Raw genomic sequence first — 16,293 nt, 5'->3', positions numbered from 1 at the left:
CTAGGCAAGCTCTCCAACACTCTATTGCTCTCTAGGGAATAGATATAGTTGAGTGTTTCTCATGAACTCTCATAGCTTAGTTGTCCCTTGAACCAAGTTCTTGGGATCTCCAGTCATCATGGTTGGGTTACCACTATGATAGTTCTTTAGTTTGTGGATTTCAAACCCATTCCCTCTAGCAACTTATTCATTTGATCACGGTTTAACCCTTTGGTTAGCGGATCCACTAGATTATCTATTGACTTCACATAGTCAATTGTAATCACCCCTGTTGTGATCAAATGTCTCACAGTGTTATGTCGTCGACGTATATGTCGAGACTTACCGTTATAGAAGCCATTGTTTGCCCTTCCAATAGCTGCTTGGCTATCGCAGTGGATCAGCACTGGTGGTACTGGCTTAGACCAATATGGAATGTCTTCAAGGAAGTTATTAAGCCACTCGGCTTCCTCACCAGCCTTATCCAAGGCAATGAACTCCGATTCCATTGTTGATCGGGCTATACAGGTCTGTTTTGTGGATTTCCACGATACAGCACCACCCCCAATAGTAAAGACATATCCACTTGTTGAAAGTGAGTCTCTATTATCGGATATCCAATTGGCATCACAATACCCTTCAAGTACCGGGGGGTATCTCGAGAAGTGTAGCCCAAGATTTTGAGTGTGTTTTAAATATCTCAAAACCCTCACAAGAGCTCTCCAATGCTCTTTGCTTGGATTGCTCGTGTAACGACTCAACTTGTTCACGGCACAAGCAATGTCAGGTCGAGTGCAATTAGTCAAGTACATAATGCACCCGATGACCCGTGCATACTCTTCTTGTGCAACGGGCTCGCTTTTGTTCTTGCTCAAGTGAACGTCGAGTTCAATTGGAGTCTTAACCGGCGCGCCATCATAGGCTTTGAATTTATTCAATATCTTCTCAACATAATGTGATTGTGTTAAGATGATTCCATCATTCGTTCTTAGAATCTTCATTCCAAGAATTACATCGGCTAGACCCATGTCTTTCATGTCAAAGTTTCTCTTTAACATGGCCTTTGTATCGTTAATTACTTGAGTGTTGCTACCCAAGATTAACATATCATCAACGTAGAGACACACTATAACATGACCGTTATTAGTGCTCTTGATGTAGACACATTTGTCGCACTCGTTGATTTTAAACCCATTTGATAACATCACATTATCAAACTTCAAGTGTCATTGCAATGGCGCTTGTTTCAATCCATATAAGGACTTTACGAGCTTGCATACCTTTTTCTCTTGTCCAGGTACTACAAACCCTTCGGGTTGTTCCATATAGATTTCATCTTCTAGTTCACCATTTAGAAACGCGGTCTTTACATCCATTTGATGAATCTCAAGATTGTGCAATGCAGCAATAGCGAGAAGCACTCGTATAGATGTAATCCTTGTTACAGGTGAATAGGTATCGAAGAAGTCATGTCCTTCATTTTGTTTAAAACCCTTTACTACTAATCGGGCTTTATACTTATCAACTGTTCCATCGGCCTTAAACTTTCTTTTAAGAACCCATTTGCATCCTAAAGGTTTAGCACCTTCGGGCAAATCAACCAACACCCATGTGTGGTTTAGCAAAATTGAATCAATTTCGCTTTGAACAGCTTCTCTCCAATGCAGCCCGTCTGGGCCAGCAAAGGCTACTTTTATCGATGTTGGTTCTTCATCCAACATGAAAGCAATGTAGTCAGGACCAAAATTTTTTGGTGTTCTGACTCTATTACCACGTTTTAGTACTGTATCTTTTGGATCGGGCCTTGCACGCTTGCGCGATTCAGGTTCCGCATCTGCTGATTTAGAACTAGTGGCTTCTTCTTCCACTTGTTTAGAACTAGTGGCTTCTTCAATTCTTGTCTCAGAATTGGTTGAGACTTTTTCCTTGTCTTTGCAAGGAAATGTATTTTCGAGAAATACAGCATTCCTCGACTCAATTGTTGTTCCTACTGTGATAGTCGATATTTCAGACTTGTGAACAACAAATCGATATGCACTACTGTTAAGTGCATATCCAATGAAGATGCAATCAACCGTCTTAGGTCCGATTGTAACTTCTTTGGGCGGAGGAACCATCACCTTTGCCAAACACCCCCACACTTTGAGGTATTTGTAGGATGGCTTCCTTCCCTTCCACAACTCATAAGGAGTGACATCTTTTCCTTTGAGAGGGATCTTATTCAAGATATAGTTGGCTGTCAAAACAGCTTCCCCCCACATGTTATGTGGTAATCCTGAAGTTAGAAGCAGTGCATTCATCATCTCTTTTAGAGTTCGATTTTTGCGTTCTGCAACACCATTAGATTGTGGTGAATATGGAGCAGTTGTTTGATGAATTATACCACTTGCGTTGCATAACTCCTCAAACGGGGCTACATATTCGCCTCCTCTATCGCTTCGAATCATTTTGATTTTACAACCAAGTTGATTCTCAACTTCGTTCTTATAATTTTTGAACGCTTCTATTGCTTCATCTTTACTTCTTAAAAGATAAATGTAGCAATACCTTGTGCAATCATCTATGAAAGTGATAAAGTACTTTTTACCACCTCTTGTTTGCACCATCTTTAAATCACATACGTCCGTGTGAATTAATTCAAGGGGTTTTGTGCTTCGTTCAACCGAGTGAAACGACAACTTAGTCATTTTTGCTTCAAGACAAATTTCACATTTATCTTGGGTATCCAATTCATTAGCCTTTAGTAAATCTAAATTCACTAATCTTTTAATAGCTTTTGAATTCACATGTCTCAATCTACAATGCCACAAATTTGAAGACTCAATCAAATAAGAGGAAGTAGATGCTTTATTCTTATTAGCCAGTGGCTTTGGAACACACAGTGTTGCTACACTAAGCTTGAAAAGTCCGTCGGTTACATAACCTTTTCCGAGGGACTTCCCAAACTTATACAATGCAAACCTATCGGATTCAAATACAAGTTTAAAACCCTTATTCACTAGTATTGATCCTGAAACTAGGTTCTTCCGGATGTCCGGAACGTGCAGCGCATCCTTCAAGGTGATTGAGACGCCAGACGTCATCTTGAGGATTACATCACCAACTCCGAGGATTTCAGACGAGGCTTGATTCCCCATGTTTATCTTTCTCCCTTCAACGTTGTTGTAGGTGGAGAACATACTCCTATCTGCGCAAACATGTGCAGTAGCGCCGGTATCAATATACCAGCCACCCTTGTTGTTGTTAACAAGGTTGACCTCTTCAGTGACCACAGCAATGAGGTCGTTCTCATCCCAGTCCTTGAACTCCTTCTCAACGACGTGGGCAGCCGGCTTCTTCTTCTTGCTGCGGCAGTCTTTAGCAAAGTGGCCTGGTTTGCCACACTTGTAGCAGTCGCCTTCAAACTTCTTTCAAGGCTGCTTTCCCTTCCCTTTGTCATTTGGACGGTTTGGGCGAGGGCGTTTGTTGGAGGGTCCGCCCCGCTCCAACAGATTGGCCTTGGCTTTATTTGGGGCGAATCCCTTAGCCTTTTGATCACTTTTGCGCACGTCGGCCTCGATGCGCAACTTCACGATCAAGTCTTCAAGGGTCATCTGCTTTCGCTTGTGCTTGAGATAACTCTTGAAGTCCTTCCAACTTGGAGGGAGCTTGTCAATGATCGTGCACCTTAGGAATTTATCAGGCAAGGTCATCCCTTCAGCCACTAATGAGTGGATGATCATTTGGAGCTCTTGGACTTGCTCCATGACGGGTCGAGAGTAGACCATTTTGTAGTCCATAAACTTGGATGCTACAACTTGTTCCGTCCCTGCAGCATTATCTATGCTATACTTCTTTTCTAGGTTTTCCCACATTTGTTTAGATGTGGTTACATTGGAGTATACATTATAGAGGCTATCATCTAATGCACTTAAAATAAAATTTTTACATAGATAATCCCCTTTTCTCCAAGCTTCATAGTCCGCCATGACTTCGAGCCTAGTCTCTTGGTCGCTTGGCGCGGGCGGCTCGTTCTCCGTGAGGAAGTTGGCGACGCCCAATGTTGTCAAGTAGAACAACATCTTTTGATACCACCTCTTGAAGTCTGATCCTCCAAACTTGGGTGGTTTCTCGGCCGGTGGCATCATTCTTGGTGCCAAAGGTGCCGCAGTTGGTCCTTGGAAGGAACCAATTCCGTTGCCCCCGAAGGAGCCAACAACGTGGTTGGGCATAGAGCCCCCACCATTCACGTTAGGCATAGAGCCCGCCATGAACGTACTATCCCCGAAGGGACTAGCACTCGCATGAGACCCGAAGGCCCCAGCATTCGTGTGAGCCCGAAAGCCCCAACACTCGATCCATTAAAGGATCCGAAGGAACCACTAAAAGTGGAACCAACCGATCCACTCGAGGTGGATCCACCAGTGAGCCCAAGGGGGTTAACGAACTCCCAAGGGGTTGTTGATGAAGAGGGATAGCGCCCGGGAGTGGGCATCATCGTCGGAATTGACGACGTATTGACCGGTCCAGTGGTCGCCATGGTGGAGGGAATGGCGGCGGCGGTGGCGGCAACGGTGGTGTTGGATTCCGTTGACATCTCTAGCAAAGGTGTATTAAGTTTCGAAATTTTAAGTTCAGTTTAGAGGTCAAAAACCCTTCAAAAGCAAGTTATCTCGTCTTGCGATTGTTGGTTCTATTGATTACAAGAGATAAAAGCCGGGCGTAATACAACCCAAAAGAAGGAATACAAGAAACGAAACTGAACTGAATTACAATGAAACAAATAAACCGTGAATGTTTAGCCGAGTCGAGGAGGCCTCTTCCCGCAAGACGAGATACGCCCCGGTAGTGCTCTTCGGTTTGGCGTTTCGTCCCCAAAGGTAAAACGACTACGTCTCTTTTGATGCAGCACCACAATCAGTAGAGCTCCGGCGAACTGGATGGAGGAGAGGGCAGAGCTTCGACAGAAAGACAATGCAGAGAGGGAGAGAGCTTATGATGCAGAGAATGCTTGGAATTATGTGTCCTAACGAGCGTGTGGCAGGCGTGTGCCTTTCGCATGTGGAGCGTGTGGATTTCTCACGTGGCAGCCGTGACTGTGCCTCGCTTGACGACGTGTCAAGCCACTTGGATTGCTGACTCGGCGGTGGTCCAAAAAGAATAGTTTGGGCCAAGCCCCAAGCCCAAAGACCAATTGCCAAGATCCAAGATCCAAGATCCAAGTCCAAGATCGAGATCGGGCCCGAGGCCCGCGGCCGCGGCCGCGAGCGCGAGCACGGGCTCGGGCGGGCGGGCGGCGGCGGCGGCGCGCGCGTGTGCGCGCGTGTGGGCTCTTTCACCCATCTTGGTCCACTATAATTATTGAGTAACATAAAGTCACTTAATTTATACACATTAAAAGATGTGTTAATCCTCCAATGTGGGATAATTAACACTAGTTAATTATTCCCTAAGCTCCAACTCCAAGCTTTAATTAAAAGCTAATTATGCCCAACTTTAATCCACTATTTCTCACTCACCGGAATCGGATTTGAGAAAGTGAATATACTACATTTATCTAAGTAAAATGTAGATCGACGCTATGTCATTTAATTTCACAAAATTAAATGTCTCGTCACATTTATTATTTGGTCAAAATCCATTGACCGGGCATATTTAATACCATGATTTCTACAACTGCATTATTATACTAAAAATCTACATTATTAGACTGGAAATCTACATTATTAGACTAAAATGCTACATTATTATCCGAGCTACATTATTAGGTTAAAAATCTACATTATTAGATGACACATGACATTAATCTAACCGTTAGATCACAAGATCCAATGGACGACAAGTGTTTTGTGTTTTCTAAATATTTAGTGTAAGGATATGAATACATCCCCTAGAAATTATATTTAAAAACATGTATTCCGATATTTGACCTTCGAAAATAACAATTTAAGTCGACCTATCATTAATTTGTTAACATAAAAATACAATATCAGACCTAATTATAATACCACAAAATAAATGTGAAGAGTTGTCTTAATTCTGAAAATAGTACATTTTGTAAAGATTAGTAGAGTTTGCATGTACATTAAAAAAAATTTAAATGGACGATGAATATCTCACAGTAGAGACCGTTAAAGGTGCGCAACCTTCTTTTAGAATCGTATATTGATAGCGGGAATAACCGCTTCAATTATGAACATTCACAACCAAAAACCAAACCTCCCATTTTCTGCACAAATTCATCTACCCTTCTATATGATTCTATAAGCATTTGTAGATTTTCAATTCGCCAATTACATTCGTTTCCCAGTTTATTAAGCTATTTTCCATATAATCGGTGGAAAAAATTGACGATTTTCGCGCCAAATTGTACGATTAGTATTGGGGAAAATGGAATCGAAGCATGTGGTGATGTCCGCGCTGGGCGTGGGCATCGGAGTAGGAGTAGGGCTCGGATTGGCGTCGGGGTCGAACGCAGTTGGGAAATGGGCCGGCAGCGCCGCCGATGCGAACGGATTGTCGCCGCTGATTATGGAGGAGGAGATGATAGGGCTCATCGGTAATGGAAGGGATTACAATGTCACCTTCGATCAATTCCCCTACTATCTAAGGTAAACTTTGTGAATTTGTTTCGTTTTTGAAAATATATAGTTGATGAATGCAATGTGAATAGAATATCTCTTGCTGTTTCAGAGTTGGTTCATATTGTAAGGCATTTTTATTTCAGAATTGGTTTATAATTCCTTATCGCGTGTGAATGTCTCATTTGCTTAGCCATGCATTCCCACTGATTTCTTCTTCTAAATCAAACGGACAGTGAACAGACAAGGGTCTTGTTAACAAGTGCTACTTTTGTCCATTTGAAGAAATCCCATTTCTCTAAGCACACGCGCAATCTATCTCCTGCTAGTCGAGCAATTTTGCTGTCTGGAACCACAGGTAGGTCATTTAGCTTTCAGATTATTTGGTTTATTTGAAGCTTCTCTTCTTCCCAAACATCTTACCGGTTGTTTATGAGTCATATGTTTCATGTTTTACTAGAAATGTATCACCAAATGCTTGCTAAGGCCTTAGCTCACTTTTTTGAGGCCAAGTTGTTGTTGTTAGATGCATCCGATTTTTCATTGAAGGTGAGTAGGGTACTGTCTTAGGCATCAGATAATTTCTCTATGCTATTTCTACTAAGTGAGTCTCTTATCTGAATTTTGAAAACAGATTCAGAGCAAGTACGGATGTTCCAGTGAACCTGTAAGTGCACCATTTGTTTAAACATTTTGTTCGGTGTATTTATCCGACAAAGTGTATTACTTGTCATCTGGTTATGTGGGGTTTCAGTCCATCAATCACAAAGTGAGGCTTATATGTTTGAACTACTTTCCAATTTCTGACATATACCTTTTATAGTCTTTGAAAAGGTCTACATCTGAAGCAACATTGAGCCGAATATCTGAATTATTTGGATCATTTGCAATGCTTCAGCCTAAACAGGAGAGAAGAGGTATGAATAGATATATTTTTTTTAAAGCTGTACCTTTTTTTGTGTGTGTGTAGATCATGAATGTATGTTTATTTTCACTTGATATGTGCCCTACATTTCTAGACAGAAGTGTGATCTCCAAATGTAATAATGACAAGTTGTTCTTTATTAGTCAGCTGATAGTCTCTATGTGTTCTGATTCATAGTCGCAATTTTGCATTGAGTGACAACTGTGATCCATGCTCATGATTGATCATGCATCTCCATCATTATTTGGTGCATCTAAGCATATAATTGTCAGGTTTTGAGAGCACAGAGTGACTGATTTTTGAATAACAAGGAATGCCCCTATGCAATTAAAACTTCTTTGTGATCTGTATTTCAACCCTTGGAAAGCTTTGGTTATCGAACTCTTCCTATCTTAGAATTCACCAATTACTAATGTTCAAATCGTTCGCAGTGTTCAATATATTGACATCATGTTCTTTAATTTGGTTCTTCTAAATGCACTTTTCTTTTTGTTTGTAGGGACTCTAAGCAGGAAGGGTAGTGCAGTCAATCTTTCGTCATAGTATGTATGATTTTATCTGTGTTTCTTCTTATATGTCATTAGTTCATGAATGTATCATCATATGCGTGCTTATGTACATGCAGTGGACAGGAAGGTCCTGCTCCAGGAATGATGCGCAGGAATGCATCTGCCTCAGCAAACATGAATAATCTTGCTTTGAATACTCTCGGAAATTCAGGTTGAATGGAAAATGATATAATGTACTCTTCATTATATGCTTTTGTAAAGATCGAATTCCTCCACTAAAATTAAGATAAAATGGACTTATTTTTTATAGCAGTTTGAAATTAGTCTATCTATAGCTGATCATTTTACAAGGCTACTGCAGATTAAAATCCTTGACAGAGTGTGGGAGTTAAGTGGTTCAGGAATCTTCTTTTAAGTGGATCAGTTTTGATATATAATGAAGTATTCTGTTGTCATATACCTTTATTTATGTTTCTTAGTCTTGAATCTCAACCTTTTTTAGCTCCACCAAAGCGTGCAAGTGGCTGGTGTTTTAGTGAGAAACTTTTTATACAAACACTTTACAAGGTAAGATTTCCATTCATGTGTAATGCTTTTCTATGTGCCCCATCTAATGGACGACATTATGTAGAATTTCTACTGACAGTATAGTGTCAACGATATAGGTTCTTACCAAAGTATCAAACATCAGTCCCATTATACTCTACCTCAGGAATGTTGAGCCACTCTTGGGTAGATCCCAGAAACTGTATATAATGTTCCAGAAAATGTTGAAGAAATTGTCTGGATCCGTAGTCATCCTTGGCTCGAGGATTGTTGACCAAGAAGATAGCTATGCATCAGTTGATGACAACATTTATTCACTATTTCCTTATAACATCGAAATTAGGCCCCCGACCGATGACAATAATGGTGTAAACTGGAAGGCTAAGCTGGAGGAGGATATGAAGATGTTCCAATATCAGGACAACAAAAATCATATAAGTGAGGTACTTGCTGCTAATGACATTGCTTGCGATGATTTGGGCTCTGTCTGTATGGCCGACACAATGGTTCTTAGCAACTATATTGAAGAAATCGTGGTATCAGCTATCTCGCACCATCTGACAAATGTCAAGGAACCTGACTACAGAAACGGGAAGCTTGTTATATCCTCGTCAAGGTGGGTCTTTTTGGTGCCATTTCATAAATTATTATTCATCACTAGGGTGAATGCGTGTAAACGTGCTTACTTATTTTCTCATCTTGAAACAGCCTATCCCATGGGTTAGGTATATTTCAGGGAAGTCATTCTTGTGGAAATGGTGCCATGAAGCTCGAAGCCCACGTAGAACAGCCAAAGGTTTTTTTCTCGAGTTATACATACTATTTGTTGTCTGAGAATAGCAATATGATGATGTTAAATCACAGGTACCATTAGATGGAGCTGCTGCATCAGTGCCTGAAACAAAATCAGTGACAACTGCACCCGAAAGCCAGAGCGAAGAACTCCCAGCATCAAAGGCCCCTGTAAGGATAATTTTCCAGTTTTATTCATTTTTAGTTCCTCAGTTGAATTTTTCATGTTTTGGATGCTTATCTTTTCTGAGCTTGCAAATAGCATTGATTGTTTATTTCTATTCTCTAATACAACCTAATGACTTATCCTTCATTAAGAATTATTGGCAGAATATGCCTTATACTCTTCTTCCTCTATTAATAGAGCTGTTTATCATTTTGGTTGCATCAGGAAGTCGCACCGGACAATGAATTTGAAAGACTCATCCGGCCAGAAGTCATACCAGCGAGTGAGCTTGGTGTGACATTTGCAGATATAGGAGCCTTAGATGATATAAAGGATTCCCTTCAGGAATTAGTGATGCTACCACTTAGAAGACCCGACCTTTTTGAAGGTGGCCTTTTGAAACCATGTAGGGGAATACTGCTTTTCGGGCCTCCTGGTACGGGAAAGACTATGCTGGCCAAGGCCATAGCTAACGAAGCTGGAGCAAGCTTTATCAATGTTTCAATGTCTACTATAGCTTCCAAGTGGTTTGGTGAAGATGAAAAGAAAGTTCGAGCACTATTCACTCTTGCAGGCAAGGTATCTCCAACCATAATTTTCGTGGATGAAGTTGACAGTATGCTTGGGCAACGAAACAAAAGTGGGGAACATGAAGCCATGCGAAAGATTAAGAATGAATTCATGACTCATTGGGATGGCTTACTGACAAACCCTGGTGAAAGAATTCTAGTTCTAGCTGCAACCAATAGGCCATTCGATCTCGATGAAGCAATCATCAGGCGCTTTGAGAGAAGGTAAGTTCTACATATTTAAATACTACAAGTTTGCTGAAAATTCGTTTCTTACTATAACTATCTGTTGATTGTCACAGAATTATGGTTGGTTTACCGTCTGTGGAGAACAGAGAGAAGATTATAAGGACGCTATTGGCAAAGGATAAAGCAGAAGGATTGGACTTTACAGAGCTTGCAACAATGACAGAAGGATACAGCGGAAGTGATTTAAAGGTTCTTAAAATGTTCTTAGTGTTCATATATGAAGTTAAATAACATCTTCTGATTCTAACAAAAATTTCATAAACAGAACTTGTGTATAACTGCTGCATACCGACCTGTTCGCGAGTTAATAAAGCTAGAATGTCAGAAAGAACAGGTAACTATCTAACATAGTTACGTTTTATATCAATATACACACGCGTCTTCATATTCGTAATGCTTCATCTGTTGTGCACATTAAAGAAGCGTAAAGATGAGGAAGTGCCGCAGTCTGGTGGGGAGAGGGTAGTCAATATCAGGCCATTGAACATGCAAGATTTGAAAGACGCAAAGAATCAGGTAATTACATGATTACATTTACATCCAAACCACAAAAAGTATCACCTAATTGAGCAATTATATCCTTCATCCAAATTAGTAGTCAGTTTTCAGTTTTAGTGATAATATATGGCTGCCGAGTAAGCATCACAATCCAAACAATTCAGCTTGTTATTTAAAATGCATGGATCTTTGATATATATGCTCATTTTTTCAAGCTTTTTGTTGCGTTAATGAACCAAATATGGTGTAATGACAACAGGTTGCACCTAGCTTTGCAAGTGAAGGGACTATAATGTCAGAGTTGAAGCAATGGAACGACTTACACGGGGAAGGTGGTTCAAGGAAAAAGGAACAACTATCTTACTTCTTGTAGAATGCCGGTTGTGTTCTGAGATCGGCCAACACTCTATTGTCGTATTTATTACTGTATTAAATTCTTAGTACTAGCTTTTAGTGGAATATATTTTGTTATTGAAGATGATTGAAGGATTCTCCTTCAATTTGTGACACTCCTCGGCTTGTTGTAGTCTATGTAGTAGTAAGAAATTCCTAGCTACAGCTTGGGGAAATAGAAACCTCTTCAAAACTTGTTGTTGATTGTTTGTTAATATGTGAGCTCTGCCAAGCTGAAGATATCCTACAGCGGTAGATGTTATTGTTAGCTGTGTGTTATATGTAAATTGTAATCTATTAAAATTATTAATATATTGATATTTGTTTAAATAGATTTTATTTTGTTTTTGAAATTGTCTCTTGCCAGATTCCAACAAATAAAGTTATATTTATGCAGATTTTTATTTAATTAAATTATTTAGTTTTATGTGTAGTTTCATTAATGATACTAGTACTCCATATAACACCATATTGAATTTCATATTGACATCCATTTTTAACATCATAGTATCTTGGAGCATAATGTATTATTATATGAACAGGGTTGTTTTTGTAAGCTTCAATTTTAGTACTAAATGTTAATTGTTCATTATAATAAGTCTTAGTATGATAAATATCATTTAATTAATAAATTTAATAATGTTGAAATAGAGGATCAGATGTGCACCACTTTTAGACAGGTTAGTTTATTATGTTCACCAAATTTTCATGTATTCTTAGTTTCTTTAGTACATAAGTGATGAAGCTTTCATATTTTATACTCATGCTAAAGCTGATAAAATTTTGGTAGTATGCACAAACCAAACTTTTCATTTAGCATTCATTTCAAATTTAATATCAATCGCAAGAAGATTCTCTCACATCACATAGGCTGTTTCTTATTTCTTCGACAATCACAATAATTTGAAAACAAGAGTGAGATCTAAAAATTGTACTAACATTAATTTGAGAACGAAAGAGGAAGATGCACTCCATTTTCAATAATCTCATTCTAAACCACAAAAAAAACCAAAACAAATTTCCAGAGAATTATACATGAATTATTGCAAAACTAAGATTCAAAGCAAACATATGAGGGCTAAAACCTTACAAATAATCACTTTTATCAACACAAAAGAATGGAACCACTAAGCTTCCTACTTTATAACCATGAAAATAAATCTAAAACCACTCATGCCATCTTCTTATTATTATACTTTGGTATCTTGCTCAAGACTTTGGAATCAAACACTGCATATTGTTTCCAAAACTCAGCCTCTGCCTTCTCCCCATACGCGTCAACCTGATCTTCATACTTCTCGTAGAACCGGGGCACACTGAATGCCACCACCATAACTATTTCCAAAACAAGTGTTACCGCGTCAAACTCCCACACACTATGCAAACAAGTAGGTAACAACAACACCGTATACATTCCGTTTTACCTGAATAGAGGACTGTCAAGAATTCCCAGTAACGCCCAGCAACTGACATCATCCATAAGCCAACAATCACCTACAAAATGAAATAGCAAACAACAATTTCACATATATTGGTTTGTAAATGAAGTTCATCTAAAACAAATGAGTAAAGCACCAAAGATTACTACTTGTTCAAGCCATCAAGAGCAGAGACAATGAAAAGGTAAATACCGCGATAAACTTCTTCATATCCCTTCCTGATGCAACATCCCTCAAAACAGCAAATGCTTGATTGATCAGAATCCTCAAATCAGAGGCTACCTTCACTGCCAGCGCTTCCGGGATTCTAAGTTCCGGGATTTCTGGAAGAGATCTAGCAGAAACGGAAATGAAACGGCATAAACATCAAGCGAAACTAGGAAGCCTAATAAAGCATAGAATGATACCTGCTGAGGAAGGATCCAGCATTTGCCCACAAGAAGAGACAAGCTGAACCGAGCATCAAAGTGTAACAGATCAACGACACAAAATGGAAGTCAAGCACTTCAAACAAAAACCAAATAGCTGTGGCACCACCAAGGATCCCTGCTGATACTTTTTTCTCCCTCCATAGCATTACATCAGCATCTGATCATCCAATACATTACATTCTAATTCATAATTACCTTAAACTGAAACAACATTTATGTATACATACAAATCCTCATCTCAATCAACATTCCTAAATCAATTACTATGCCATATAAAGCAATCCATTACAGAGAAACAATTTTTCCCCAATATTTGCATAAACGAAATAAGAAATCCTTATCACCATCTAACATTCTTATGAGTAAATGTATATATACATGATTAATTACCACAAAAAAACAAAATAAAATTGAAAATTGTGTGTGTTGAGCGTACGTTTGCCACCGCCGAGGACCATGTGAAGGGGCCGCTCGCGTCCGAAGAGGCGGTAAACGGTCTTGCCCTTGATGGAGGATGGTTTTTCCTCCTCGGAATCCGACGAGGATGACAAATCGCGAGTTTCAATTTCATCCATCAAAATTTTTATGTATTCCTCCTCTTGTATTTAATTTGTTGTTTTGAGGATTGATCGCAATATACATACACCAGCTCGATTGTATAGACGGACGAGAGAGAGTTGGGAGGATTACGACTTTACGTGCTAGTGTAACAACTCATGCAATTACTCCTTTTTTTCCCCCTTAAATACACTTGATTTATTAAAAATACATGTATTCGTTTGATATAAATAATTAAATATGTTTAATTAATTGAAATATTATAGTTAGAGATTTTGTAACTTATTGGTTATCAATAAACCGCGATGGGAATTGGTGAATATTAATTGGACTATTGGCGTTAGATGCATTGTCCTCCGGATGCATATAAATTTTATAAAACATATTTAGACGGAGTGATGATCAATATAATACTAATTTTAAATGCATAACTAGAAAACTTTACTATAAAAGTCATTTAGTTCATGGTTTCAGTTCACAACACGAATTTGAAAACACAAAGTAAATCAAAATGCAATTATATAGTGAAAGATTTAGTTTCCTATAATGACATTTTGGTTCACTCTGTTTTTACTATAATGGCGTTTGTAATTCTGGATTTGTGAGAGATGCATGATCATTGTGTGTCTCTAATTAGTGAGACGCGTCCCCCACTCAACGCCCCAATTATTCCCCTTACGTGATAATACATCCGCATCTTTAAAAAAAACCCTAGTGGCGGCAGTTGTTGTTCCCTTCAAGATATGGGGTGAGTCCACGGCGGGCGGCACAATCCTCCGGCGACGACGATGGTGGGAGATGCTGAAGAATCCATAATCTTTCGGAATTGAAAAAAAAGCTTCCTAATTTGGGAAGCAGCTTAATGCCACCATACTGGGCCAGAAGAGGAAATTCGCCTATCTTTCAGCGCTAGTGTAAATGTTGCATTTTTTGGAGGTAAGAATGAATTTAGTATTGATTTGAATATCAGTTGTAATTTTATTAAATAAGCAAAATGTAAAATTAAGATTCGCAAAAGCTAAAAAAACACAGATCAATGTGTTGATTTCTTTATTGATATTGGTGTTTGATTTTAGCGTGTGTTTGTTAGTTGTGAATCTGTGATGTGAATTAATAGGCGGTGAATGAATACTGAGAGAAATTTCAACACATCACATGAGTCCATGAGTCATATGTCAATTGGCATATAAATAGGAGTATATAAAAAGCCCAATTAAATTTCAATTGAATCATTTCTCCTAAATTACGTCGTTTTCTTATGAATGTGAATTGTTTTTCGATCGTATGATAATGGGAAAAACATTTTTAATTCCTCGTACAGAATATATTGATTTTACTTTTTTATCTTCATAATAAAATGATTATATAATTGTAATCACATGATTTTCCAAGACAAACTTTCTTTATCTTCCACCCTCACCACCGCATGCTGTAACTGCAAACAGGCTCTCTCTCTCTCTCTAACAAACAGCCTTTAAATATCATTGTTTATTCTGTTCCGGTATAAACTCAGCTGCTAAACTGGCTCTACCTACTCTGGAAGCCCTAACCATGCTCAATTACTGGCGCACAACCGGCGCCGCCAATGGTGGAAACTCCACCCTCACCTCACGCCCCACCACTCCCCTCTTCCTCCCCTTCTCGGACTTCGGCTTCGACGGTCCATTCTTCGACCTCGAATTCACCCTCTCCAATCACATCAACGCCCACGCATCTCCAAATTCCGGCGACTCATCCGAATACGAAGAAGACATGCGAGAAATCGAGCTCAACCTGGACGCCATCAATCAAAATTTGAAACCGCCGTCGACCACCGAATCGAATAACTCAGAAGAAAATCCCAAATTCCCCCTTTCGTTTGTGAAAACGGCGGGAAAATTCGGAGTCCTCTTCAGAAAACCTAATTTCTCAAATGAGGGTGTTGAGAAAATCGAGAAACCGAAGAATGAGCTTCTTCGGGTTAAATTCCAAGTGGATGAAGTGAAAGGACCGCTGATTTCTCTGTTTGCCAGAGATTGTAGCATCTCGGAAGATCCAGACACGAATTCCGATTCGGAGAAGTTGGGGAAAGAAATTCTGCACAAGTACTTAAATATTCTCAAGCCTTTGTACGTCCGTGTTGAGAAGATGAGGTTTTCCGGCCAGCTGAGAGGTCGGGATTGCGGCAGCGCAGCCTCTCCTCCGCCGGAGATGGCGAAATCGGGGTTTCGGAGCAATAGTAATCTGCAGGCGGGGATTAAAGTGGTGCGTAAGCATTTGGTGAAGAGCCGGTCAACTTCGGCCGGGGCGGCGGCGGTGGTGTCGCCGCCGGGAAACCGCCGTGACGACTCGCTGTTGGAGGTGCAGGATGGGATTCAAGGCGCTATTTTGCATTGCAAGAGATCATTCCATTCAAATAGTGGTAATTAAACACTGATTTATCTCTTAAATCTGAATATTTATTCGTATGTAATATGAATTACTACTATTATTATCATGTAATTAACGTTTTTATTAACTTTACAAATGTGATTTTTCAGAAAGAGAATTGTCCCAGTCGGTGAGTGATGCATGCTGCGAGAAGTCTGTGATTTCTTCTACTTTATATTCCGGGAAAGTTGTATAGACAATGGAGTATAATTTATAACTTGTTGTATATTGTAAAATCAGTGAAAATATTCAGTGTTTGATTTGAGAAAA

The 16,293-nt window shown here is 39.4% G+C and overlaps 3 protein-coding genes across 3 annotated transcripts; 2 read left to right on the top strand and 1 right to left on the bottom strand.

The window, feature by feature from the left end:
* Window positions 1–6,112: 6,112 nt before the first annotated feature.
* On the top strand, window positions 6,113–11,876 carry LOC121767764 (peroxisomal biogenesis factor 6-like). The gene is made up of 16 exons (XM_042164090.1): window positions 6,113–6,569; window positions 6,776–6,897; window positions 7,000–7,088; window positions 7,174–7,206; window positions 7,363–7,456; window positions 7,964–8,006; window positions 8,090–8,184; window positions 8,476–8,540; window positions 8,639–9,135; window positions 9,228–9,315; window positions 9,384–9,482; window positions 9,703–10,271; window positions 10,349–10,484; window positions 10,561–10,629; window positions 10,716–10,811; window positions 11,053–11,876. Exons 1-16 carry the CDS (start codon window positions 6,349–6,351, stop codon window positions 11,164–11,166), a joined length of 2,430 nt encoding a protein of 809 aa, XP_042020024.1. The 5' UTR covers window positions 6,113–6,348; the 3' UTR covers window positions 11,167–11,876.
* A 254-nt stretch (window positions 11,877–12,130) lies between these two features.
* On the bottom strand, window positions 12,131–13,743 carry LOC121767784 (reticulon-like protein B2). The gene is made up of 5 exons (XM_042164111.1): window positions 13,493–13,743; window positions 13,033–13,213; window positions 12,818–12,959; window positions 12,611–12,680; window positions 12,131–12,521 (listed from the first exon to the last, which is right to left on the bottom strand). Exons 1-5 carry the CDS (start codon window positions 13,629–13,631, stop codon window positions 12,358–12,360), a joined length of 696 nt encoding a protein of 231 aa, XP_042020045.1. The 5' UTR covers window positions 13,632–13,743; the 3' UTR covers window positions 12,131–12,357.
* A 1,259-nt stretch (window positions 13,744–15,002) lies between these two features.
* LOC121766590 (probable membrane-associated kinase regulator 2) lies at window positions 15,003–16,293 on the top strand. Its single transcript, XM_042162870.1, has 2 exons — window positions 15,003–16,015; window positions 16,134–16,293. The coding sequence occupies exons 1-2, from the start codon at window positions 15,166–15,168 to the stop codon at window positions 16,217–16,219; spliced, it is 936 nt and encodes a 311-aa protein (XP_042018804.1). The 5' UTR covers window positions 15,003–15,165; the 3' UTR covers window positions 16,220–16,293.

This window comes from Salvia splendens, chromosome 15 (genome assembly GCF_004379255.2).
Source record: "Salvia splendens isolate huo1 chromosome 15, SspV2, whole genome shotgun sequence".
NCBI lineage: Eukaryota > Viridiplantae > Streptophyta > Magnoliopsida > Lamiales > Lamiaceae > Salvia > Salvia splendens.
Note: the sequence above shows the minus strand (reverse complement) of the source record. Positions and strands in the feature narration are given on the sequence as shown.